This window comes from Haplochromis burtoni, unplaced genomic scaffold (assembly GCF_018398535.1).
Source record: "Haplochromis burtoni strain Fernald_Lab_line unplaced genomic scaffold, NCSU_Asbu1 Contig_389, whole genome shotgun sequence".
Classification (NCBI taxonomy): domain Eukaryota; kingdom Metazoa; phylum Chordata; class Actinopteri; order Cichliformes; family Cichlidae; genus Haplochromis; species Haplochromis burtoni.
This window is the reverse complement of record NW_024582750.1, coordinates 273215-299940: the sequence shown is the minus strand read 5'-3', so window position 1 is coordinate 299940 and position 26726 is coordinate 273215. Positions and strand designations below refer to the sequence as shown.

At 41.7% G+C, this 26726-nt stretch overlaps 2 protein-coding genes across 2 annotated transcripts; one reads left to right on the top strand and one right to left on the bottom strand.

Moving 5' to 3' along the window:
- Nucleotides 1–631: 631 nt before the first annotated feature.
- nup133 (nucleoporin 133) lies at nucleotides 632–18265 on the bottom strand. The gene is made up of 25 exons (XM_005944019.3): nucleotides 17990–18265; nucleotides 17694–17809; nucleotides 17401–17504; nucleotides 16771–17004; nucleotides 16263–16433; nucleotides 15667–15822; nucleotides 15475–15545; nucleotides 14238–14385; nucleotides 13800–13950; nucleotides 13080–13234; nucleotides 12777–12868; nucleotides 11107–11270; nucleotides 10803–10897; nucleotides 10320–10544; nucleotides 10116–10238; nucleotides 9857–9956; nucleotides 8798–9052; nucleotides 8196–8329; nucleotides 6578–6736; nucleotides 5083–5218; nucleotides 4601–4719; nucleotides 4181–4261; nucleotides 4014–4078; nucleotides 3207–3295; nucleotides 632–2709 (listed from the first exon to the last, which is right to left on the bottom strand). The coding sequence occupies exons 1-25, from the start codon at nucleotides 18115–18117 to the stop codon at nucleotides 2573–2575; spliced, it is 3408 nt and encodes a 1135-aa protein (XP_005944081.1). The 5' UTR covers nucleotides 18118–18265; the 3' UTR covers nucleotides 632–2572.
- Nucleotides 18266–18714: 449 nt separating this feature from the next.
- taf5l (TAF5-like RNA polymerase II, p300/CBP-associated factor (PCAF)-associated factor) lies at nucleotides 18715–25001 on the top strand. The gene is made up of 5 exons (XM_014340640.2): nucleotides 18715–19056; nucleotides 19530–19671; nucleotides 20191–20295; nucleotides 20839–21599; nucleotides 22808–25001. The coding sequence occupies exons 2-5, from the start codon at nucleotides 19533–19535 to the stop codon at nucleotides 23603–23605; spliced, it is 1803 nt and encodes a 600-aa protein (XP_014196126.1). The 5' UTR covers nucleotides 18715–19056; nucleotides 19530–19532; the 3' UTR covers nucleotides 23606–25001.
- Nucleotides 25002–26726: the final 1725 nt, after the last annotated feature.

Here is a 26726-nt window from a genome sequence, read left to right as displayed (position 1 = left end):
ACAGAGCTGATAGCAACTGCCTGCTTTCTACTTCTTAAAAAGAGCCCGATGATAAACTGAACAAGTTAATAAGACCAGAAAGTAGAACACCTAAAGACCAAAAAATTCATTTCACTAGCTGGGCCCACGTCCTCATTTTAGGTTTGACAGCATTTTAGTAGGTAAAGGGGATGCTTGGACATGAATTGAGCTGCGGTTCGGGGAAGGCCTCGAAGTGGACTGGCGACGGCTCCCGGGCCGGGCAGATCCCCGTGCACTAAATAGAAGTGAAGACGTTAAAGAATTGAGAACAAGGAGGGAGGGAGGGTGGGGCACGTAAACGAGAATGAACAGTTGCAGAACTGGGGGGAACCTGTATAGATGATAACTGGAAGGAGCGTGTTTGGAGGCGTGGTCCCGCTCCTGAAATTCAGATACATAATCTCCAAAAAACTGCTTGGATTTGTGGAAAAGTCCTTTAAAATCATTCGAAGTGTTACTTTAGTTGTTTACTGAAATTAAGGGAATCACATTAGCGATTAAATGAGAATATGAGTGCTGACCCCATACTGTAGGGGATAAATAAGAATATATAGTAATCATAAAAAATAAAGTAATTTTGATGAAGCATATTGTAAATGTCTTTATTTTCAAATACTACTGCTATTACAGTAATGACTGACATTAAAAACAAGGACACAAAGATGCACCAAATGGCTTGAAAGCAGCTGAAGCGAACAGTTGCAACTGAAATGTTTAAGTTGGTACATCAAATCAGAAACAGCAGGTAAATAACATGCATAGAAGGAAGTCATCTGAAAAAATGAAAGGAGCTGAAGTACAAACACTTAAAGCTGGGAGCTGAAATCTCAGGAGAAATTATTCCATAGACGTACATTTCTTGAAAACAGCAGTCAGATTGAATGTTATATGACATAACACTGATTATTTAAAAACATTAAGGCTGATAGTGTCCAGTGATGGGACAAACATTGACCCTTAAAAGCAAAGTCCAAAACATATTTAGGGCACATCCTTCAGTTTTTACATGTATGTAGGGGAACAATGTAGAAAAGGCATCATTAAGGTGAACAGATTATTGTTAATGACGCATCAGCATGTGTGCAAGACAGCAGCTGGTGGCGAGGGAATAGTTCACCCTGTTTCATACTACATACAGTTTGAACCCTTTATATTCAAATATGCAAATGTCCAATGGAACCAGTATCTACAGCAGTTGAAAGTAGAATACAATGTAACTACATTGTTCTTTCAGTTTTGTTGTACTATTTTTCCCCATTTCTCTTTCTGGAGGTTTCTTCCTTCCCACTGTCGCCAAAATACTTGCTCATAGGGAGTCATATGATTGTATGTAGGGTGCACCTTACAGTATGAAGCACCTGGAGGTGACTGTTGTTGTGATTTGGCGCTGTATAAATAAAACTGAATTGAATTTACCATCTTCCTTTTTTAAGCCTTAAACATATAGTGCCTGTTTTCTTCTCTTACAATAATAAATACATTTTTCTTTTATCAACCATTTGAAATCCATAATAAAATGAAGTCATTTGTAAATTATTCTGGGATTATCATTCTCCATTTGAAAATATAAAAAGTAAATTACCTATAACATAGGAAAGATTAGAGTCATACAAACTAAATTGACAGTTATGTACAGCTCTAGTGCCAATCTAATCTACTGTGACTATATTTAGCAGCGCTGGATCCTGAAAGCTGCCTGTAGCCTGTGTAGCCGTGAAAGTGGATCACTGCGGAGGATCTCTGTCAGCGTGGCAGTCAACCAGCTAGAGGAGCTCAGATCTATTTATAACAAACATCTGCTCTTTGTCGCCCAACAGGAGGAAGCCCTGATGAGTACAGGGCAGCTTGTCGAGCCAGTATCTCAGAGGCTCAGGTCTGTGCCACTTTTTAAGTAAAAAAACAAACAAAAAGAGGCAGGAAGTGAAAGCTTTACTTTTGTGGAACTGTTGTCATATTGTTTTCTTACTTGGAAGATTATTTTAGTTGTTTGTGGTAGGTTGTCCTACCCTGATCTTACTTGGTATGTCACACTAAACATGGCTGCAGTCAGGAGGATCTCTCTGTACTCTGCACGAGTGTCCTTATAAATGACGGCTTCCTTAGAAAAAGGAGGTGCAAACTTACAGCATGCAAACGTGTCTTTTGTATGTATCCACTAAGAATCAAAACACACACATTAGAGCAAATTTGATTCATTGTCATAAGACAAATGTGTTCTAAACGTGGTGAATGTTAATAAAGCCGTCATACAAAACAACTTTGATGCAAAGAACTGAAATCATGTCTTGCTTCACGATATGGATTTCTTGTCTCTCCTGTTAACAAACAACTATTTTCTTTACAGCAGCACTTCTTTTTCCAAATATGTACAGAAGCCAGTGAAATGTGTGACAGCTGTGCGTCTTTGAAGAATACTAGGAGAGTGAAACCATACTGAAAAGTACACAAAATCAACACATTTATTTAGAAAAGAGCACAATTTAAAGAAAAGTGAGTAGAATGCAAAGAAAAGCTGAATCGCACAATGTTTCACTGGTGGGTTTGGTGGTTGTTACATCTGGGCTTGAAGGTAATGTTCATAATTAGCTCGAAGGACAAATTCAAAATATGGCTTTGATTTCAAACTGCTGAGCTCATCCAGCTCCAGGAGGTCTTTGATGTCGGGCAGATAGGTCTGCAGAGAGACGCCTGGAAAATACAGAAGAAAGAGTTCATCTGTTTAGTAATTACAAGTGTATTTTTCATATAAGGATACATATGATTTGATGACCATACAGATAAAGAAAACTGAATTCCTTCAGCTCATGACTGTTCATAATATACTCAAAAACAAAGGGAGGGCTTGAGTGGTCCACTGTTTAGAAGAGCCGTAAACAGAACGTGTAGAAGAGTAAAAACTAAGCCGGCTGGGATTACTGGCTGAGCCCGACTCCCTCCAGCCAGAACCAAATGTTTGCTAACTTTGACAATCACATGTACAGAAGTGTTCAGTTGTATTGTGCACAGTTTTTGATAAACTAGTTCTATATGGAACTAGCCTACGCAGCTATTTAAGTTGAACAAGGGGCTTTCATGACATAATAGGGATAACTTGCGTGTGATTTAAACCCATTTTTCCCATCAATACGCTTGAACCCCCTCCCCATATTTCTTTAATCCACCAAGCCTTCATCAATGTTTCTCACCTTCCTGAATGAGTTTGAGGAGGATCTTGACAAAGATGCTGTCTTTTGTTGCTTCCAGAGGGTCGTCGTTCCCATCTGCAGAAGACCAGCTGGAGGTGGAAAAACAAACAAACAAACAAAAAAAAACAAAACAATAAAGATACCCACAGCATTTAAATCAACCATTACAAATCCAACACACACAGAAGTACTGACTTCTGTTTTTTTTCAGATTCCTTTACTGATCCAAACTAACTGTAATCACTGACACTCCATCTTTCCTGGCATATCAATAAAACACTTATATCCTTTACAGCTGGTATATAATTCAAAAGATAGTAGAATAATCAAAAAATACAAACTACTAATGGTATTTCACATGAACATCGTGTTTCTAACAGCAGGCGGTGGAGGAATCAAGCTGTAAACAATATTTTCAGTTGTGAAATAACAGAATAGCTTTTTATCATTTAGAGTCGTGTTTCTGATCATCTGGCAGAGTCCAATATTAATTACTTTTTTGCTCTGTTTTTGGCCTCTACCAGCTTCAGGGGGAAATGTCTGGCTCTTTATGTGCACACGGTCTTATTGCTGAAAACTAGAAAACTGAGAATGAATCCAAACACTCGATTTGTGGCTTTAAAGCTAAACAGTGACCTGAAACTGGCTGAAAGGCTCTAAAAAACAAAACAACGTATATTCAGCTAATCATAGGTTACTCACTACTAGAAAACTATTTGCATGTTATTAGAGAAATACCAGGCGAAAAAGTTTTAATTTAAGCAAAGTCCCAGTTGAATGTATACAAAAAACCATGACGGATCTTACTCGTCTCTCCTAAGTGCTTTGCCGAAAATCTCACATTTGAGTGCGTCGATGTCCACAGCATCGTCCTACAACAGAAAAGCAAGAAAACCGCTAAAGTTGCTAAAGTTGAGAGACCGACTACCTGAGCCTCAAACGCACCAGTGCTGTAAACAAACGCTAGCGGCTACCTCATCGATGTACTCCAGCAGATCCAGAGCCTTTTTGAAATCGTACTCGTTGGCTCGCCTGTTGTCGTCACAGATGTACAGCTGGAGAGGACGAGAGTTAAAAAGGAAATGCACCGAAGCTGTTCAGTCTCAGTGTTTGAATCATTTTCTTCTGACCCTCTCTAAATGTGATCTGATCTTTTCTGCATACCTATGATTATCACTTTGTCTTAAGGCGAGGTCCTTCTATACTACTTTTATCTACTTTCACTAATCCATCCAATAACAGGTTCTTTATTTGGAACCGCAGACACCAATACAGTTATCATAAAAAACATTTAAGCAACTGAAATGATCTTGTTTAAATATTGTACCTAAGTTAACAAGCAGTTTTCGTTCACTCGGGAAAATTATCCACAAACAAGCAGCTCGTGTTTTCACCTGTATGAGGTTGTGAGCACTGAGCAGAGGCATGGTGTCGGGGTTCTGCTGCTTCTCCTCCAGCAGCTGTCGAGGCAGAGTCTCCTGATGCAGCAGGAAGCGCTCCTGCTCCACAATGTCTGATTGGCAGATGAATGACAGTGTCAAGTCTACTTACAAGACATATTACAAAGCACCTGCCATTCCACAAATACATGTACCTTTATATGGCGATTTTATCATGCCCTTAAAGACTTTCATTACTAAGGAAAAGATGAATGAGTTTACACTCTGAACTTTTCTCTGAATTACTATGAGATCAAGGCAAGCACTGTTGTAGCAGCTAATGAGATTACAAGTAACTTTTATTCACTGACAATCTAAGAATCTGTGTCAATAAAATGATCTAAATGCTGGTTCGATCCAGTAAAATTCCACGGATAACGACGTTTATGGGGTGCAGGGAGGTCTGCATGCATACAGCAATGTGTGCGCTTTTTTACCATCAATTTGTTTGGAGAGCTGGTCCTCTGGCAGGTCAGACGCTAGTGCAGTCAGCTTACTGAGAGCCAGCAGTGTCTTCTTTTTCACAAAGTAACGTGTTTCCATGTTGGCTTGGCTGTAGAGAGTTCTGTGGGCCTGCAGACGTGAAATACCACGTTAGCCACGACATCGTCACACCAAAAATATATCTGTGTAACTAAGACTTTGATACAGCTTGATTCAAATAAACAGAGTAATGTCACTTTTCATTATTAAACATAATTTATGGACATCTATGCATTGATTTCTTTGCGTGGGCTGTTACTGACATGTGGTGAGAATTTCACGTCACCAGCACCTTTAGAATTATATTTACTTAAACAATTGGGTGACGTGATCAATACTTTGTTGACTAAAAAAAGGGAGGAGCTAAAACTGCTCATCTCAGTCAGAGGATGAACGGAGAAGCTGCATGAAGGCCCAGCATGAGATACATAAGAACTGTTCAGAACTGTGAACCATGAAAAGCTGTTCTAAAAGAATTCAATAATAAAACTGAGTTGAAATGAGAATAACAGATCCCTGTCTGCTAAATACCTTACCAGGCACATTCATTATCACAGTTAAAATGGAAAAGAGGAACCAAAACAGTATCAACCAGGATAACACAGTGAAGTTTACAGCCTCGAACGCGTCTTTGTCAAAGTGGATTTCTACTGACAAGTGAGGCCAAAAGAGGAAATCTTCTTCAGTTTAGATATATGCGTGCCCGTGGTTTCACTTTGTGTTTGTTAACTGCAAACAGGAAGGAAACTTTAGAAAGTGTGAGTGTGTAACAGATATGTTACAGGATGTTTTCTTCTGTGCTTTGTCTTCTATGAGCAACAGATTCAAATGAAAACGGAAGGAAACTGAATTTGTGTTTCCATCGTAGATCACACTGTAACAGCTACACACTGTGTGTTTAACAGGAAAGACAGCAGGACGGTTAGGAAAGGAAGGAAGGAAGGAAGGAAGGAAGGAAGGAAGGAAGGAAGGAAGGAAGGAAGGAAGGAAAAAATGACCCTATATTTTTGTTTGTTGTAAAACTGCAGTATTTTTGAAAAATGCTATTTCCAGAGGTAGTGAAAAGGCTGAAGTGCACAAGCAATGAACAAACAGCAGAAGAAAAAATATGAAAAGGTTAAAAGTACAAAAAAAAAAAAAAACAGGAAGGAAAGAGGAAAGGAGGTAAGGACACTAGGAAGCCGTGTGGTTACATGAGCTTGAATAGAGCAAGGCGGACGTGTTTATTAATGTGTGAGAGTTAGACTGAGAAAATCATGTTGCTACAATGTTGGCCAGATTTTGACTGGTCCTGATAGGTTTGAAATGGCTAACCCCCCCCCTCCAAAAAACGTTTGGGTTCAGATTAGGATTTAGTTGGGATATTAAAAATTCATAGAAAATTGTATTGTGCTGGTTTTGTGAAGCAGAATTGTAAATGTGTGTGTGCGTTTTTATTTTTAAACATACACTTTGGTAGTCGTGGATGTGGATGTGATGCAGCCAGCTGAGATGCTGATGAGCCTGCAGGAAGCTGGCGAGTTGCTGGTGCTGAGCGGCCGGCTGGGACAGCAGCTTCCCTCTCTTGCCTTTCTCCATGTACCAACGAAACAGGAAGTCGGAAAAGTTCTGCAAAAGTAAAGGTACAAAGAGAACGTTAAAGTGTTTGCTGATATACTCTGGTCTGAGTTCTCGATAGAATCCGGTATTTGTGCAGACACCTGCTCCTTCCAGGTATGTGCGTCACCTTTCTTTAAGTGCTGATGAAAGGTGATGTATCTGTAAATGTACCCAAAGTTATCCAGGTTAAAAGAAAGCCCGAGAGACTGTTATTATTCTTTTGGGATGATGTTAAGAACATTTCTTAAATTTGCAGTTCATGATAACCAGACAGAATTTGGTAACATGCCAATTTAGTCAATCGTCATATGTGTGGCAGGGGCGTGGTCTCTGGCCCGCTGCAGTGGAGGGGCGGTACAGTGAGCTGTCAGGGCGCTGAGGTGGCAGAGGAGACACCTCGAGAGACATGACTCTCTCCCCTTTTATATGTAGCGACAGCGGAGACAGACGGGAGAGGAGTGTGTGTGGAGCTGGAGAAGGAGCTGCTGGAGTCACCTGCGCTGAACTGAAAAGAATAAGCAAAATAAAAGCATTTCCTAAGCCTGACAAGCCTGTGTGTATCTGGTCCTTTGCTACACTAGGACTGTAGCCCTTGTCAGTACGTCACAACACACTAAAGGAGCCACTAGTTCTCCAATATAGAAAAAAGAAACATAAAATTAAACATAGTCCTGGTTATACATCCTTTGTTAGGGATTTTTCTCTTTTTTGGAGCATTCTCTGGAGAGGATTGTGTGACAGGTCTGGTGCCAACAACCAGGCTACATTCATAGTCAATGAAATCAACTTAAAAACAAACAAACTAGCAGATGGCTGCATATTTTTAAGCCTAAATAAAAGATACAGTCAACTACTACTGCTGCCCGTCACCCCTCCCAGGGTAGGGGCCGGGCTAAATACCGTCCTGAGCCATTCTGCCCGTCTTTGTCACTTCTGCCTCGAGGTGTCGTCGCCGGGTGCTTGTTGGGCGGCGCCTCCTTCGCTTGCCTTGAGGGTTCCACCTGAACCTGCCTGGTGATGTTGGTTGGTGGTTTGCGTAGCATGTACCCTACCCAGCACCATCTTTTCTTCGTCTACTGGGAGTTGACAGGTTCTTTCCCATAGGTTGATGTTACTGATGGTGTCTGGCCAGTGAATGTGGAGAATCCTTCTCAGACAGCTGTTTAGGAATGTCTGGGTTTTTCTGTTTGAGGTTTTGTTCGTGCTCCAGGTTTCAGCCCTGTACAGCAGTACTGACTTCATGTTGGAGTCGGACAGTTGGACCTTGAGAGTCAGGGTTAGCTTTTTGGATGCCCAGATGTCAGAGGAGCCTAGTTTTTATTGGGTTAAAATGTAAAATGGCCTCAAAGTGCCTTTACAATCCTGTACAACGTAAAACACTGTGTCCTTACATCCTAAATAAAAAAGGTAAATAACATGTAGGGAAACTCGTGCAGAGCAGCTGAGGAATCTTTGAGTTTTTGTGTACCTGATCTGCAAACTTGGCCATGTAGTGCTGCAGGCGGCTCTGGTTGTCTGTCTGCTCACACATCTGAACCAGGATGTCAAAGTCACAGTACTTCTCAGCCAACGCTGCCACCCACTGGTACTGACCGAGCTCCACTGCAACGCAAAAACATAAAAATAAATAAACAGAAAGGAAAAACCTACAGAAGAAGCATAAACATTGAGACATGGACGTTACACTTCAGTTTGCAGTGTCCACGTGTCTGATTACAACATGCCTGTGTGTGAGCTTTGCGTGATGACATGGTCACGTTCAAGTGATGGATAGTTTGTTTACTGCAACAACCTGTAATTGGACAGCTAATAATATACCAGCTTTCTACTCAGTGTGAGCACTCAAAGCTTTTTTCCTGTAATACAGAAAATTTATTTCTTCATACAAAAGAGGAATTACCAAAGGAATACTTTATTACAGCATTTTTACTCATCTAACAAAACTTAACAAAAAAATCTAAATTTCTAAATGTCACAACAATCCCCTTTAATGTTAAAGATTTAAATCTTACTCGGTGAATCTATAAGACTCGATCATTCACAGCCATCACATTTTAATCCTCCACTTACAGAGCGGTGCGAGCAGCTCGGAGCGCCGCTGGCTGTACTCCATCTCCAAGCTGTTGTAGCGCTCCTGTTGGGTCCTCTGCTGCTGCAGGGAGTTTAGCTGGGCCACAAAACTGCCCAAGTAGATATCCAACAGCGCCACCAGCTGCTCACAAAGGGCATTGCGCAGCTCTGAGTCAGCATGTGGGTACACTGTGCGCAGTATGATCTCGTGCTGGCGCGAGAGGACTGTTCGAACGCCGCCAACGCCACCTGATGCTGCATAAGCAAGGTCAGGTGGAAAGAAAACAGGGTTAATAATCAGTTCTGCTCCAACACACAGTGCAGACACGGAGCCATTCAAACATTCAGTTTCTTACAGCACTGAAATAGAAAGATACCAAACTTCTTCAGTTTAAGAGGGGATTTTAAGTCCCGATGAATGCATATTTGGATGAAGTGCTAAAGTGATTTAGTTACAAACACTGAACAACAACATACACTAATAGGGTCATATGTAGAATAATTACATTTCACTGTGAATACATAAGGACATTTATCATATTCGGCTCTTATTTTTTTCTTAGTTTGTAGCTGGTAAATTTAAACAGCAAAGTTTTATTTCCCAACAGAAAACTTTCAGAACTGAGCTTTCCTGTCCATACCCACTCTGTAAACTTTGTGGTATTAGTGCCCAAATTTACTGCCATGAGTTTGTATGGCAGGTTTTGCAGTATTTCGATGACATTAGACTAAAGCATGGTGTCAGATTACATCCACTTTGATCTTAAGTGGGTCGGACCAGTGAAACTCCCTCTGTGCTTTTCTGTCATTTAACTGTTTAGTAAGAAAAGCTGTAAAACTTACAAAAATACAAAAACAAATAAATAATAAAATACAAAATTTATGCTGGTGGTTGTTTGAGCAGCAGATCAAACAAGTTTAAAATTATAAATGACCTTAAGCGCACATTCAGGCCTGTGAGAGCCACGGTTCTGTGCTCAGTCTGCTTCTGCATGTGACTGGAGTGCCCATCAAAGTACATTTGACACCAAGTGACTCTAAGAAGGTTCATGTTGTCACCTGTCCACGGGATGTACTCAGGCTCTGCAGCAGCATCTTCAGACGCTCTGTACATGGAGGCCTTCATGTCTCTGTACTGACCAGCAGCTTGAAGCATGTCCTACACACACACACACACACACACACACACACACACACACACACACACACACACACACACACACTCTACATTTGGAAGACTACCCATACACTTAAAAATGAAGCCTAAGTTTTAACGTGACCGCAGTAAATAAAAAAGAAAACAGCACAATACATTTACCTTGACGATGTTGTTGACTGTGAGGACCACTTCGGCCCACTGCACCGAGTCCACTGGACTCTCCTTCAGACTCCGCTCCTCCTCCTCCAGCAGACAGTCGAACACCAAGGAGATCTGAGAGACCTGTGAGAGCACAACAACAGTCCAATGACCATCTATTACACAAACAAACTGTGATACCTTCTCGCTGCCAGAGACTCAAACCTCTCTGAAGAAGACGTCAGCAGCGGTGAGGCTTTGCGGCACGGCGGTGTTGTTCCTCTGCAGCGCCGTGCTGATGGCCCGGTTCACTAGTTCAGAGTGTTTGGTGTGGTGATTTTTCAGCACCATGGCTGCTTGCAACTTCTCCGCATGTTCACACAGCAGCAGGCGTGTTGCCATGGGAGATGAACGTACAGTCACCTGAGTGAGTCGGTCCAGCAGTCCAACCTGGCAACAGAGGATGATGGCGGCTTTTGAGAGGCAACTGGACTGATGCATTTCTAAATTCAGCCTTTGAGTTTTGATTTGTATCACATTTTTATTTTCAGCCCTGTTTGTATGTTAGTAAAAGTACCTTTGCAATCTAATGTACAAGCTGATCTTAATCTAGTTTAATTTAATAATTTTCCACCAACAAGCTTAAAGTGTGCCTTATAAAGTGAACTCTGAGTGTGTGCACACATGCAAAAGTGCAGGTTTCTTTACCTGCAGCAAAAACTCCATGAAGCAGCCATGGGCCTTCATCTTATCCTCCAGTTGGTGAAGGATGATGAGGGAAGTGAGAGGAAAGCCAGCGCTCTCTTCAAATCCCAGAGAGAGAAGAAAAAAACAAAACAGTTCAAGTCTTTTTCCAACACACACATTAAATGCAAAGTCGGATCAGCTACGTGAGAACTGTACAGTGACTGCAGAGAGGACGAAACCTTACAAGCACTAGTTTCATACAATACAGCTTTTCATTGGTTGGTTAATAACTTTTTGTGTTTTGTTTCCTCTCGTCTCAGCTCACCATCGGGGACAGACTCGGCCCAGCGAGGGTCAGAGGCCGGGTAATCGTCCACCAAATCAAGGTTGATTTGAGTCACCATGGTGTCCAGCTCAGCTCCCTCCTCCCCATCGCCGTCAGCTGGGAACAGCTCATCTATGACTGTCTGAGCCCCGACCAGGTCGTTACTGACAGAGGAGAGAAGAAGAGTTTGGAACGTTACAGGAATATAGACTTGTCCTCTCAGTGCTTTTTAAGGGCTCAGAGAGAAATGAGGAAGCACAGACAATCCCATCACAGAGTCTGGAAACACAGCTCCTGCCCCCAAACAGCCAGCAAATAGCAACAGACAGACAGGTTATACACACACAGAAACAAACTATAAAGAAAAGCAAATGTGTTGTTTTTCTCTTACTCACTTACAGATGACCGGTCATTATGGCTAGAAAGTGTGAATGATGACTCCTTCTGCCCATATGAAAGACCCTGAGCTTCAATATAAGACTTCAACATTCATCAGAAGCTTACAACAGCCAAGTCACTCAACACAACATGATGCAGAGAAACGCAGCTTTGATGTTTTTACTTGATAAACAACAAAAATGAACAAACATGTTGGCCAGAGATTCACAAAAACAATATTCTCAAAAAGTAGAGCGATTTAGTCACTTGTGTATTTACCTGATCCAGAATATCTAAGTGAACTTGGCTCTTCCTGTTCCAGCACACAGTGGTGATTATGTGGAGTTTATCTGTGTCGTTGTATGCCACGGTGGAATCGTCACGTTTTATCTAAAGCGCACTCTCTGTTGATTCACACGCTGATATTTTTTCAGTATTCACTCACTGTTTTAGGCATTCGCAAGCTTAAATGAACTCGCAGCCGACCTGCTAGCAGCATGGCCTCTTCGCCTCTCCCTCCTGCACTTTCCTGCTCACTCTGATGTTGGAGTGTATGTTAGTTAAAGCACTGACAAAGCTGCTTGTGAATGGGTGAATGTGGCGTGTTGTATAGAGCGCTTTGAGGACTCCAGGAGCGTAGAAAAGCTATGCAGATGATGCCCAACTTCATTTATCCATGAAGTCAGATAACACACACCAATTACTTACCTCAATACCTAATTTTCTGCTTCTAAATTCAGAAAAGAGCTTATTGTACTCAGCAAGAGTCCTGACAGAGTATATTTATTTAAAATCCTGCTCCTCATGTGCAGGCTTTGAATGATCAGGCCTCATCTCATCTTAATCTTAGTTATCTTAGTACCGTATCACACCAATAAAAATCTTTGCTCTTGGTCTGCGTGCTTCCTTGTTGTTTCTAGAGTATTTAAAAGTAGAGTAGGAGACAGAGCCTTCAGCCTTTAGACTCCTACGCTGTGGAACCACCTGTCAGTTTGGATTTGGCAGACAAACACTGTTTCTACCTTTAAGATTTGGCCTAAAAACGCCCTTTTTGATAAAGCATATAGTTTGGGTTGAATCAGGTGACCTCTAATCTTTCCTTAGTTGTGCTGCAATAGGTCCAGGCTGCTGGGGGATTCTGTTTATACACCTCTCTGCATTTAATTATTTGTTATTATTAATCTCTGGCTCTCTTCCACAGCTTGTTTTTTTCTAATATTATGAAGGCACTTTATTATTTTTATTCTTTAAAATATTTTTCAAAGGAGATGTGAGCTGTATTTAAGACGTACCGACAGAACTGCAGGAAGGCCGCCTTCAGGAGTTTGGTTTTGTCCTCCTGAGCTACAGGCTCGGCTCGGGTTGGCGTCTCCATGGCCGACACCTTTGATGCAAATTCAACATTAGAAATGCATGACTGCAACACCCACAATCACGATAATCACATGTTAGTTTAGTTCTAATTTTCCTTCTCAGGATTTCTTGTGTCAATAATTATGAGACGCAGAAGTCATGAGAAAGATCGAAGTCTCGCAAACTGGCATAAAAAGAAAGTTCTTAGTCTCATCGCTCAGACGGCTCTCTTTGAAACTTACTTCCGGGGCTGCAGCCAGCGAGGAGCACAGCGAGTCCTCCATGGTCTCTGGCAGGATGGAGGCACTCTCTCTGGCCACCACCGCCACCAGACCGCTGTTTTGCGAGAAAAAGACCGGCAGGTTGGCACAGCAGCCTGCTCCACGTACACCATCACCTGCACAGACAGAGGCCACCAACATAAACAGACTCACCTGGATTTGATCTAAACTGAAAGCATTTATTGGCCTATTGAACAAGTCGAGTGAATTATTTATTCCTTTACAAATACTTTATTATATTTTTTTCTTAATTCATCCCTGACCAAAACATTCTCGAACAATTTTATCTTTTAGGAATATCTGAGTCTTCGAAGCAACATACAGTTTAATCCTCTTACACCAACACAGTGGACAAAAACCTGTTAAATATGATAAAGTTAACTTATTCAAGCAACGTGAATTTGATCAGTTATAGATTTTTGGGAGGCAATGAGATGCAGGTGAAATTTGTTAGTGATGTCACAGATTTTAATTCATTTTTTGAAACATATTCAATACTTCTGTGTAACTGAATTTCAGACCAACGACAAAAAAGAAGTTTATCCCACAGAATCAGGAATTTCATTTAACTTAATTGAAAAACAAACTATTCACTGACCACAGTATTAATTTTGTCACTATTACATGCAGTAATAGTGACAAAATGAAGGCGTTCTTGCTCTAACGCTCCAACTTTCCCACCTGGTGAGTTAAAGCTGATTTTCTCATCAGGAACTGCGACCCTGTTGGTTCCTGTTGAGCAGGCGAACACTACGTCCTCAGTGTACAGAAAGGCTGTGGAGCCGGGGGAACGAGGCAACACCAGCCGAGTGGCCTGCAGCGTCTCCTTGTTCTGAGGAAATAACAGAATAACTAAAGACTTTCAAAATAAAAGCATAAATATCTTCACTCTTATAATAGGAACTGTAAATGCTGGACTTTATTTTACAATGTCCTGTAGTTTCACTGTCACTTGTTTGGACAGTTCCACTCTTTCTGCGTTTCAAAGTGGTTAATGTTTTAATAATTATAATCGAGGATTGTAATTATCAGGCTCTTCTTGATGAGCAGACCAGACTGATCCTCTAATACATCAAATCACAAAAACACCACTGCTGCAGTAGCAGCTTCAGGTCTGACCTGGAAGGGAGAGCTGTACTTTGTGACCTCCACGGTGAACTGGTCAGAGATGGTGGCTCCGTTGTCCTGCAGGGTGACCAGGCAGAAGTAGGCCAGGCAGGGAGTGTCGGACGGGTGCCAGGCTGCAGCCAAAACCACCAACCCGGCTCTGAAAGCACACAGAGTGTAGCTCGGTTCAGCCAGGGGTGCAGTAAGTTCAAGAGGAATAGCGAATAATAGAGGAACATGGAGGCAACAAATAAACACAAGATAACCTGTCGACTAAGACAGTGGTCCCCAAACGTTTTTACACCACAGACGGTTTAACGTCAGACAATGTTGTCACGGACCGGCTTTTAGGTGTCGCAGATAAATACAACAAAATAAAATCATACGACCAAGACAAAAATGGTGGCATTTTGTAAATAACATAATAAACGCGAATTCACTGTGTAATTGTGTAACTTTATTAGCAGCGTCCTCCTGAAATGCGCCAACAACACAGAGTAACATCCTCCTCTCCGCCCCTTAACCTCCAAGGACCTGCCGTCCACATATGTGGACATCACATCTTGGGTTATTTAGACCAAAATATCTCTACAAGGGCCTGATGTCCACTTACGAGGACATTATACTGCTACTGTTCTATCAAAATTTTAAACGAATATCCTCATATGTGGCTCTCATTTTCCTTGGAAACAAAAATCCGTTAAATTTTTTATTTTTTAAATCTGGTAATTCTTTGTTTTTGTGTTCATCAGGTCAAGTGTAAAACAAGTCTTTTTATTGACTGAATGGATAAAATCCATCTTTCATTTAATATTTATATATTGAATGTCATTTTTTAAATTCTGAGATTGATCTTTGAAGTGCAGAGCGACACAGGATGGCTAGCTCAGTTTGGCCGTAGTATGCTAACGCTAGAGTGACCATATTTTGGTTTCCAAAAAAAGAGGACACTCGGTCCAGTCATGAAGAACTTTAATAATACTGTTTGCTTCAAGAAACCGTTAACACATTCAAACGATGGCTTCTCTGTGTGGTTAATGAATCGTGAAATAAAAAATGTCATATAGACTTTTACAAGTCAACAAGTGCAAAACAAGAGGCCGGTTGGTCACTCTAACACTTTACCATGCTTTAGCACATGCAATCCTACATGCGGCATGTTTTAGTGAAAAAGAAGAAGAAGGAGGAAACAAAAATGATTCAGGTTTTTGTGAATCCAAAGACAAGCTGCTTTTAATCACACACTCACTGGCTGAGCTTCATGTCCAGGTATGCCACATTTGCTCCCTCCTTCATCTCCTCATAGTTGCTCTCTGACCCCTGGAGGAAAGGAAATCATTTTCATTTGAATCTTATTTATTTAGTTTTCTTTGCTACAGTGCAGAACAGGAAAAAACCCTTCATCTGTAATAAATAAGGTCACATGTTTGCTCATACTGACCCATATAGCGTCTGTGATGCTCTCGTTCAGAACTCTGCGCGCGTCCCAGTTGAGGATCTGGTGCTCCGAGCTGTCGTCGACCTCCCATTTACTCAGACTGGAATCAGTGAGTGTGTACAGGGAGCTGCTTTCCCCCACCCACAGCACACTGCAGAGCTGCAGCAGTAATAGAGTCAGAACTCTGAACACTGAAGATAACTAAACTGACACTGGAGAAGAACTGCCCTCACTATTCAGCCTGATAGACTTAAAACATAAAGGGTGTTAAGAAATTTGTGAATCGGAATCAAAAGCAATCACTCATTTCTCTCTGTGGCTAAAATTGATTAAAAAACTTGATTAACATAAAACACAAACAAATAACACATGGAGGAAGTAATTAGCAGGTTATAATCAGATTATCTATGAGTGACAGTAAAAAATGGGGAAAGAGTCAAGCTCAGAGCAACACTATTCGATGTATTTAAAGGTCATCACCAATAGATGAAAAATAATAACACTGTACACCGACTAGTCTTAATTATTAAAAATGCATAAGATAGAAAAGAGTTGTACAGATAGAATAAATGAAAGCCCAAACCCTGCAGTGGACTCACCGTGTCATTGGCTGGTGTCGAGAGGATGCCAAACAGGCTGGAGACACGACGTCCGATGCCAGAGAGCATGCCCTGACCCTGCTGCAGAGCTCGGCACTGCAGTTTCCCAGAAGAATCTGCACTTGCTCTCAAGAGCTGATTCTTTACTGAGGACAAGACAAAGCTTCCACCCTGAGAAAGGAGAAGGAAGTGAGAAACAAAGAGGTCAAATTACATGTTGTTGATTTAATCCTGTTCCTTACAAATCTACACAAAATAAAGTGCAATGCCAGCTTTATTACGTGTGTTTAAATGTTTCAAGATATCTCAAGGTATGCAGTGAATAAAACGTGGACAGCAGCATTACTCCTCAGTGATTTCTGGAGTGATACTGTTTGATGTGGTTGTACTTTGGGACCCTTTTCAAAAATATTTGAGTATTTTGGATTTGGCAGAGTCAGTGGTGAGATTTTTTTGGAACAAATTCGTTAGCAAAACCGTCTATTTTCAACTGAAGAACCCTACTTACTCTGACAGCAACAACAAAGTTGCACAGATCTCCCAGGTCCACATCGGTCTCTGTGTAGTTGCCCTCCTGGGAGAGGCTGGGCCAGTAGCGAACCGCTCCTTCTGCAGCCACCGCCAAGACAGAGATGGACTGAACAGCAGCCATCTCCAGGGGAGCAGTGGAAGTCACAGCCACAAGGTCAGCAGTGTAGTTGTACTCACTGCTGGGCAGTTGCAACTCCTTACAAACTGAGACCTGCAGGAAAACACAGTTTAGTTTGTGAATTTAAAGCTGCCAGCTTAGCACATTGTGAACTTTCAGTCTGTTTTGATTCATCGTTTACTCCATCTAATATCGGAATAAGAAAGCAGGTTTTGTGAGAGAAAAAAAAAGTCCATCTTTCTATCGCTGAAACATTTACCACATGTTACGGTACCCAGTCTCTTTAAACAAAACTAAGACACATGAAATAAATGATCAGTGAATAATTATTTGTCGATCCTACAGATGGAAAAAAGGCCTCACGCCGCTTGCATTATTTTGAAGAACATGTTAAAATAACTCTTTAATGATTTTTAGATTGTAATTTTAGTCTAAATGTAGTTTTAAAGTGAATTTTAAACTCGGGCAGAATGTCTGCCCTGATCATACCTTAGCTACAGCAGTTTGGCAGATCTTCCAGATGATCAGACTCTCTCCACAAACCATCCAGGCCCAGCCGCTCTCACACACCTTCACTGAGATCTGATCATCAGCTAGAGTAACCAATAAGAACATGAAAAACAAATGTTTAGTGGAAACTACTAACTCTCCCACAACCAGAAACATAAAGAGAAGAGAGAGCAACTATATAAGAAAATAGAAAATGAATATGTTAGTTTGAAGCTCATAAAATTACACACGCACACCTTTCATTCTCAGAAAGAAGACAATGTTTCTCTTACCGTCAGCCATCGTCAGTGCCTCCATGACTTTGACGGGGAGGGATGAGCCAAAGGTCTGCACATCATAGTTAACAGTTTCTGCCCCTGCATGGCTCTGCACTCGGGTAGGTGTTGATCTGGGGATGACACAAACTCAGAACAATCAGCTGTAGCTACAGTCTGATGGGTCCAGTTAACCCAAGACTGCACTGACGACTCAGCACGAAAGAACATCATCTATAAATCTGTAAAATTGTCTTTTTTTGCCATATATATGGAGCCTTCCGATTGAGTAAATCTGATCCGACAACACTCACCTCGCCGACAACGGCGTCCTGCGCGGGGAGAACAGGAGGCCAGGGACCGCACCGGAGACACTCTTCCTCCCGGGGGTCCTGACCGGCTGCCTACGGCCGGAGCCCGGGGCGGTTCGGGGGCTAAACATGCCTGCGGTGGTACCCCGAACTGTTCAACAGTGATAACTACAACCCTGCCTGAAAAGCGCGCTCACACGAAAGAACCACCAAATACAACTCTCCAAACAGCGCGCGGTGCAGTCGCTGGATTAAAACGTCATCGTCTCCTCCGCCTATTTTGTAAAACTTTATTTACAACTCGAAAACGAGATTTTACAACTGCAACACTTTCACAGAGGAAAGTCTTATTGTGTGGGTAAGTCAGTCAGACTATATGAAAAAAAACCCACACACACTTTTTCATGTAGGCCACATTCATCCAATTAAAATTAAAATTTTAAATTACTCCGCTCTGCTGATTCTACGTTTTTAAGGGGCTTAAAATGTGAGTTAAGTACGCTAACTACTTAACTCACAGTTAATTTAGTGACTTAATAGTGCACTTTCACACAGATTCCTGTACAGCAGGGATTGGCAGAGACAATTCTGCCTCTGGGTCAGTAAATTTAAGCTTACATATAAATTTATAAAATAAAACAAACACAAATTTATGTCATCAAGATGACATCAGATCTTTAGGAGACTCCAAACTATTCAGTGCATCTCATCATAGTAGCTGACTTTTATCAACTACAAAAATTATATCAACCTAATAACTGTGTTCTAAGATTTTTTTTTTCTTCTCAGGAAATCTGTTATCTATAGATTTAGCCTTGAGCTTGAAACTAACGGGAGCCAGGCGAAAGCAGTAGATTAACGACACCTAGAATTGCTGATTAAAGATGAGAGCGGCCAGCTAGCTTAGCTGCTTTAGCTAGCATGATTTGATGGAGTCTGACAGGGTTGGATAACCACGATGGAGCGGCAGCGAACGACGTTGATATAGTAGTTATAGCCAGATACAGTGATGCGTTAAGAGCGGTCGTTTTGGACACAGTAACTGAAGGCGGACAGCAACACGTTATGCAGTAAGTAGCAATGTCCAAATAATGACGGTAAGGCATTAATCCCGCTAAAAGTTTAGCGGCCAGGCCCACTTCTAGCATTAGGAAGTTAGCCAGTTAGCTTGGTGTAAGCATCCTCCTCTACTATCGAAACTTGACAGCTTTACACTGCATGCCTAGTTCTTTGCTGACTTTCACGTTAGTTGGCACGTATCTTTATTGTGCTAGCTGGGCCCTTTGTAATGCTTGTAACGTAAACACGCCAGCGTTGCTTTGCTATGTAATTAGCTACTAGGTGATGCTGTGCTCAAGAAGTTTAATTTGACCACGGAGATGATGAATGAGAATTTTTAGTAGTCACAGACATGTATCGTATTTTGTAGTCCGTTGTGAGCACGAAAACAGTTACTATATGCTTCCGACTTGTTGGGTGGATGAGCGAGAGAAGGTGCTGTGAAAAGTGCCAGGTGTCTGACACTGTAGCTTGTGCTCGTAAGGTCATGAAGCGGATTCGCACTGAGCAGATCCAGTATGCCGTGACTCAGTACCTGAAGAGGAGGCAGTATGTGGACACTGACGGCTCCCTGAAAGGAGCCAAGCTCTACCAGTCCCCCGAAGAAATGGCTGCAAGTCTCACGGGTAAGATGATGATGATTCCAGCCTAATTAATAGATCGCACAGCCACATAGTTATGAGAAAAGACTGATCACACGAAAACACCACTGGATTGGCTTCACTGCAAAAATTAGCACTGCCGCCTCAGTGCAACATGGATTTGGTTTTGGGCTTGAACCTTGTAGAGCCTAGAGCTGTCTATATGGAGTTTCCATGCTCTCCATGGGCCTGCTTGGGTTTAATTCCACAGTGCAGAGACATGTGTTAGGTAACTGGTGATTCTAAGTGATTGTGAGACTGTGTTTTTTGTCTTGGTTTGTTTGTTTTGTTTTAACCTTTGTTAAACTCGTGACCTTTCTAAGGTGTACCATAAGACAACTGGGATAGGTTCCAGCTCACCTGTGTCCCTAGGATAATTGGTTAAGATAAATAATCTATTTTCATAATGCAGTGTAATGTATTTGACCCTTTGACTGGCAATATTCTCTGTAATTAACAGTTTTCCTGGTTTCTTCTTTATCTTCTTTCTCTATGTCTGAGCAGTGCAGACAGAGTCAGGATGTTCCAATGTCGTTTCTGCTGCACCATGCCAGTATGACCCACAGCAGTATGAGATTCAGTATTCCAAGCTCCGCGCCTTCCTGTCAGGTATGAGCTCTACATCACTGAATCTAGACTTGCACATCTATAATTGTATTTGTTCCCAAAGTTTATGCCTCGGCTCCACGGTTTTTAGGTAGTGGTAAAGCTGCATCCTAAACAGCAGAAAGAGACAAAGGTTGTGGACGACTGGGGCTTCTTTCTGAAAGATGACATATTGCTGCAGTTTTAAATATTTTTATTTTCTCTGACAATTGTGCTTTTGTATTGTCGACCATCCAGGGCTGATATTTTTTCATTTTGTCAACATTTCTTAAGCTGTTTTTGTGCGAGTCCACATTGTTTTGTCCTGACTGTTAAGAGAGAAACATGGATTACAAACTGGGTTTAACATTTGTCTTTCATACATTTATGTTCGTATTTATTTTTTGAAAGGGCATGAATAACAAAATGGATTATTATTGGCTTATACAAACAGCTCCACATGGATATCGAGAATGAGATGATGGAACTGTGTTACGATATTGTTAACCTTTGTTGTTATTGATTACAAAAGCCTAAAAAATATACATTTTTTTTTCTACTAAATAGAAGCAGACATATCCTGGGCTAAAGAGGTGAGCAGTGTCCTCTATCCACTCTTCGTCTACCTCCACCTGGACATGGTGCGCTTTGGACTGAAGGGGGCTGTGGATGGTTTTTACAGTCGTTTTCATGGCGCCTTTCTTCAGGACAGTGAGCAGCGTACCATCATAGAGCAGCTCCGCCATGTCCTCAGTGCACAAGACATTGTGACCAACCCCAAGCTGAATGCTTTCTTAGAGCACAAATATGTGGTTCACCTGACGGAGCCAGCCTACGGCTACCTGCTGCGTTACCTGCAGAGTGAGGACAACAGCGCCCTCTGTAGGATCCTCAGTACACACCTGCAGCTGGAGGTCAGTGCCTCGAGGCGGACAGATTACCAGCTCTATGGAGCTGCTGGCGGGTCGACAGCTGCTCCAAACTCCACCTCCTCCTGGGCCGGAGTGGATGGAACAGAGAGTGGTGATGGGGTGGAGGTCCCAGCAGGGATCCCACAGAATGAGGCAGCCCTTGAGGCTCTGCAGGACTGCGTCAAGAAAGTCCGCGAGGGACCACCGTCACTCACCACTGTCTGTTTTTACGCCTTCCACCACACGGAGCAGATGCTGAACACTGCTGAGGTCTCGGCTGACAGTCGGTTGCTGGCCGGTGGATTTGACACCTCCACGGTAAAGCTGTGGAGCCTCCGTGCCAGAAAACTCAAGGCCAGACCCCATCAGGCTGATGTGTCACACATCCACCTGGCATGTGACGTACTGGAGGAGGAAGTAAGTAGACATTGTTATGAGAAGTCTTCACCTTAATTGTTTCCATATCTTCTTTTTCTTTTTTTAAAATTTGCTTGTGTTTCTTTTGGTGTACAAACTCTGAGAAAATAATCCTGAGGACAAGACAAAGGTTGTCATGAGAACAGAGACACGGTGGTGAAGTCTTGTTTATAGTGGTGATGGACAGGCTATGATGTTTGCAGATGACATTATGATCTGTAGTGAGAGTAGGGTGCAGATGGAAGAGTTGCAAATAAAATTACATGTATGTGAATGAGAGGAAGATGTTGCAAAGCACAAGGAGTGGACGTTGACATGAGTACATGAGTTTAAATATCTGAGGGCAACCTTCCAAAGCAACAGACCCGAGAGGTGAAGAAAAGAGTGGAGGCAGGGTGGAGCAGGTAGAGAGGTATGTCAAAGGTGTGTAAGGGAAGATGTAGTGAGCAGAGCTGAACCAATTGCAATTTGCTAAGTTAAAATGTGTAACCTGCTGTTATTGATTTTCTTTCTATGAACCATAAATCACAGCAGATACAAACAATTTAGTTTGTCTTCAATGCAAATACTTAACAAATATATCAGAAGAAATGATTGTCCCAAATATTATTCTCCAAAGCTGGAGTTAGTTAGATCTTCTTTCACTGAAACATCTGAAACCAAGTGCTTTGCTACTGGAAGGAGGTAGAAATGCTAAAATGAGTTTTACCTTGCCAAACAAAAGGAGGAGCAACAGCTTTATATATAAATTCATTAGACAACAGGGACCTTTTTTTTTTCTTTCTTTTTTTTAAACTGAACTCATAACTGCTTTGAATTTGTTTTTGTTTTTTTCCTTTGCTGGCACATACAAAGGTTGCTAGCCTATGGCGGCCTCTACGCACTGGATAGCTTTAACTTTAGCCACTTCAGCTCCTTTTAAAATGTCCACGTTTATCTGGGCGACGGTGATGTCACTGTCTGATTAGGTTTGTTTTTAGAAACATTGTTGTGGTGGGGTGCACTGAAAATGATCCAATTCCGATCTCTAGCAATGAGATGGGTCTCATTTGTAGAAGGTGGCTCTGATTTAAAAAGACCTGCAGATTAAATTATTTAGCAAATTTAGATTTTTAATGTAAAAATAAATGCTGTACGTTATTTTTAGATTAAGCTGCAGAGGAACAAAATCAAGTATAATTATGTAATCTTTCATCATTTCTTCCAAGGTAGATGAAGAGGACAGCTCAGGCAGTGAGATAAAGACGCTGCGAGGTCACAGTGGCCCAGTATTTCGTACCGCCTTCCTCACAGACAGCTCCGGCTTGCTCTCGTGCTCTGAGGACACAACCATCCGCTACTGGGACCTGGGCAGCTTCACCAACACGGTGCTCTACCAGGGGCACGTCTACCCAGTATGGGATGTGGACGTCAGCCCCTGCAGCCTTTACTTTGCCAGTTGCTCTCACGACCGCACCGCCCGTCTCTGGACGTTCTCCCGGACATACCCACTGAGGCTCTATGCAGGGCATCTTTCTGATGTTGACTGTGTGAAATTCCACCCGAACTCCAACTATTTAGCCACCGGTTCCACAGACAAGACTGTGCGACTCTGGAGCACCCAGCAGGGGGCGTCTGTTCGCCTTTTCACGGGCCACCGTGGCCCTGTGCTGTCACTCGCTTTCTCACCGAATGGCAAGTACTTGGCGTCGGCTGGTGAAGACCAGCGGGTGAAGCTGTGGGATTTGGCATCTGGGACTTTGTTCAAAGACCTAAGGGGACACACAGATAGTGTCACCAGCCTGTCCTTTAGTCCGGACAGCAGCCTAGTGGCATCTTCATCTATGGACAACTCAGTGCGGGTGTGGGACATCCGCAACTCGCACGGTGGGACGTCAGCTGACAGCTCGTCCAGCGAATTGGTGGGAATGTACACTGGAAACACCAGCAACGTGCTCAATGTCCAGTTTATGGCCTGCAACTTGCTGCTGGTGACGGGAACCGCACAAGAGAAAGCAGAGCAGTAGATGTAGCCGTCACATCTGGTGCTCTTTTGGGCGAGAGCTGAATGTTTCCCTGTGTCTGAAACTCAGGAGCCGAATCCTGAGATACATGTTTTTGTTTTCTGTCCTTCAAATTTCATTCTTCATGAACTGGCTTTTTTTTTTTTTTTTTTTGAAAATAAAGAAATAAATTACCAAAGTGAATTCACGGTATGTCAATATTGAAGAATCTCCCAGTTTCTTGTTTAACTGATGATCTAAAAATTGTTACGTTCTGTTTTTCTGTTGTGATGTAAATTCAGGAAATATTGTTACTGTTGGAATAACTGACACTATCAGGCAGCTTTATCCCAAAAGAAAACTTTAATATTTCAAACCTGAGACGTGTACAATAAAGTGCGTTCAACATTGCCGGGCTTTCTTTGGGTTAGGCAGCGAGACGAAGCCTAAACCCAAACCCCATCTGTCACAATTCTTTATCAGCTTTCGCTGCTAATTCAAGCTCTGCTTCTGGTGTTTGACGTGGATTTTGACTCTTCACACAATGAACCAAATGCTACCTTCTGTAGGCAAAAGGAATAGGGCAGATATTATTTATTTGTAAAGAATATACAAAGCAAAATGCTGTTACTGCAAATAAGAAGAAGAAAACCACTCTGTGTGGTCTCAGTGCAGCTGTGCATTTGTTACGTTTTAAACCAAATTAATTACATTTTTTAAGAAGAGCATTCAGGTCTGAGGGCGATGTGGAAATTGCTGAAGATCTTTGACAAAATTAAATGCAGTGACTGAATACTCTGACAACCAGAAATGAAAATGAATGATGTGTAAAATTTAGTGAAAATGAGGACCAAACAAAAGTGTGTATATATATATATATATATACACACATTTTCTTTATCACTAATTGAATCCATGTTACTTCACATGGCCATTTGGCACAGATTCTTTACACTCATCATAGCGTACCTTTGTTCAGTAAAATGGATTTCAGTTCAGTCGAATCCACGTTGTAATTCTAGTAAATGGTCATCAGAAGAGCATTGAATAGAACCACCTCCTGCCAAGTTTGTCTTCAGTGCAGTAACTGTATCAGTGTCTTTGAAGGCATTAAAGCTTTTTTTACACAGGCATGCACTTAGTATGTAGAGTCTGGTATACTGAGGTGCATACATGGGGCCAAAATGAGTTAGGGTAGCTGGCTATAAAGCGCCTTGCACCATAGGTGACAGTGAAATTTATTTGCACATGCTCACAGAGTGTAGTTCTTTTCAGCCACACCCACTTCTGAACCAACTCCATGTTTGCATTGTGGCAGAGCAGGAAATAAGTTCCACGCCGCTCTTACTGGCAGATTGACACTGAAGGCTGGTAATGGTAGTTTTGTTCTGCATTTTTGTCTTAATTCAGAAAGTTTAATGTCCACAGTAATTGTAGTATTTTTTTTTAAAGGAAACTAACCTGTGTTCATGTCCTCTCACAACTGTCTCATTACCTGATTTAGGAAGATGAGAAGTCTGCTGATTTATTTGTGCTGATGTGCTCAATATTGACAAAATGAACGTTACAAAGATAATGTTGCTCGGTGTGTTTTAACATGTAGGTAGATGCTTCCAGTAAATAACCATCAGGCCTCCTGCTAATAACTTCCCTAACTAATCTAGGTCTATCTACACTGAGGGCAACTATTGCTTCTAAGATGTATTAGGTTAAAGAGATTTGATGTCACCATCCTGAAGCCACTCAACATAATCACCTAATATTGCTCCTTGTTGGCAGCAGAGACTGGACTGATTGTGGACTGTTAAAGGTCGTCTCCAGCACATCGTTCAGTGTTCTGTTTGGCTCACACGTCCATCACTGGTTGGTAGCTATGTTGCTGGAATAACTGTTATATTTGTTTTTGTTTCCACTGTTCAGTTGTGAAATGAGATATGGAACTGATATCGTGTTTGGCTTTTGGACTGCTGGTAGACATTTATAAATCCTATCAAGTTTAAAGATTGTTACGTTTTAAAGGTTCTTCAGGGAGAAGCAAGTTATTGTGAATTAACAGCAGAAAAAGGTCTTTCTTGTTCTACAGCAGCAGGTCGTGTCTGAGTGCCTGCTGTAGCTGTGGGAGTAAAAACTCATTTCTAAGTTTTTTTGGTTTGTTTATTTTTTGAAAAAAAAAACCCTCTAACTGTGCAATTCATAAAAATTATAAATAGACATTATTTTTGTAAGTTTTGGGGGGCCTTCCTGGTAATACACACATGCCTGTGTTATTTCATATAAAGTCTGGTTAGGGTTTGATGTGTTATTCATAAATCCAGCCTGGAACTTTTCTTTTGGTGGTCACCAAGCTTTCTGTTTCCTTTTGTAGTCCAAAACACGAAATAACAATTTCTTTTTAACAATGTCAGATTTCATTCCTTTTTTGTTGTATCATGTTGATGAACAATGAAGGACACTGAAAAGTAATACGTCATATAAGAATCCAACCATAATCCTTAGCTTTCTGAGTACTTAAGCACATATTATACTTTATTATAAAAACCTCAGAATTCCAGTTCAGTTAGCGTCATCCCAGTCATCCTTGATCACCTGACAACTGAAATTTACAAAGTGCTGATCCTTTCTATTTTACTGGCTGCGTTAATAGCTGTATTTAAACATTTCACATGTTTCTGTATTGGTGCGAAGGCTGCACACTACGATAGAAATGCTAATTTTATTTGTATAGCACGTTTTAAAATGCACCGTGCTTCATTTAGGAGAAATCCACATAACAAAAACAAGCGAAGGCACATATCTCACACATATCCACATGCACATACAAACGTGCATCTACACCAGGGGTGTCCAACTCCAGGCCTCGAGAGCTGCTGTCCTGCAGGTTTTAGATAACAGCCTGGTTCACCACACCTGAATCAAATGATTAGTTCGTTACCAGGCCTCTGGAGAACTTCAAGACATGTTGAGGAGGTCATTTAGTCATTTAAATCAGCTGTGATGGATCAAGGACACATCTAAAACCTGCAGGACACCGGCCCTCGAGGCCTGGAGTTGGCCACCCCTGATCTACACATATGTATGTGTAGATGCACATGAAACCTACACTGGCTCGCTTATATTTGTCATAGCTACTGTGATAAAAGGTGAA

Excerpts from the sequence above, each read along its gene's own strand:
- taf5l (XM_014340640.2), top strand. The coding sequence starts at position 19,533 with ATGAAGCGGATTCGCACTGAGCAGATCCAGTATGCCGTGACTCAGTAC. Across the intron at positions 19,672-20,190 it reads AATGGCTGCAAGTCTCACGG|TGCAGACAGAGTCAGGATGT; the intron begins GTAAGATGATGA and ends ATGTCTGAGCAG. Across the intron at positions 20,296-20,838 it reads GCTCCGCGCCTTCCTGTCAG|AAGCAGACATATCCTGGGCT; the intron begins GTATGAGCTCTA and ends TCTACTAAATAG.
- nup133 (XM_005944019.3), bottom strand. The coding sequence starts at position 18,117 with ATGTTTAGCCCCCGAACCGCCCCGGGCTCCGGCCGTAGGCAGCCGGTC. Across the intron at positions 11,271-12,776 it reads GCCTTCCTGCAGTTCTGTCG|TAACGACCTGGTCGGGGCTC; the intron begins GTACGTCTTAAA and ends CTCCTCTGTCAG. Across the intron at positions 6,737-8,195 it reads TGGCCAAGTTTGCAGATCAG|AACTTTTCCGACTTCCTGTT; the intron begins GTACACAAAAAC and ends TTACTTTTGCAG.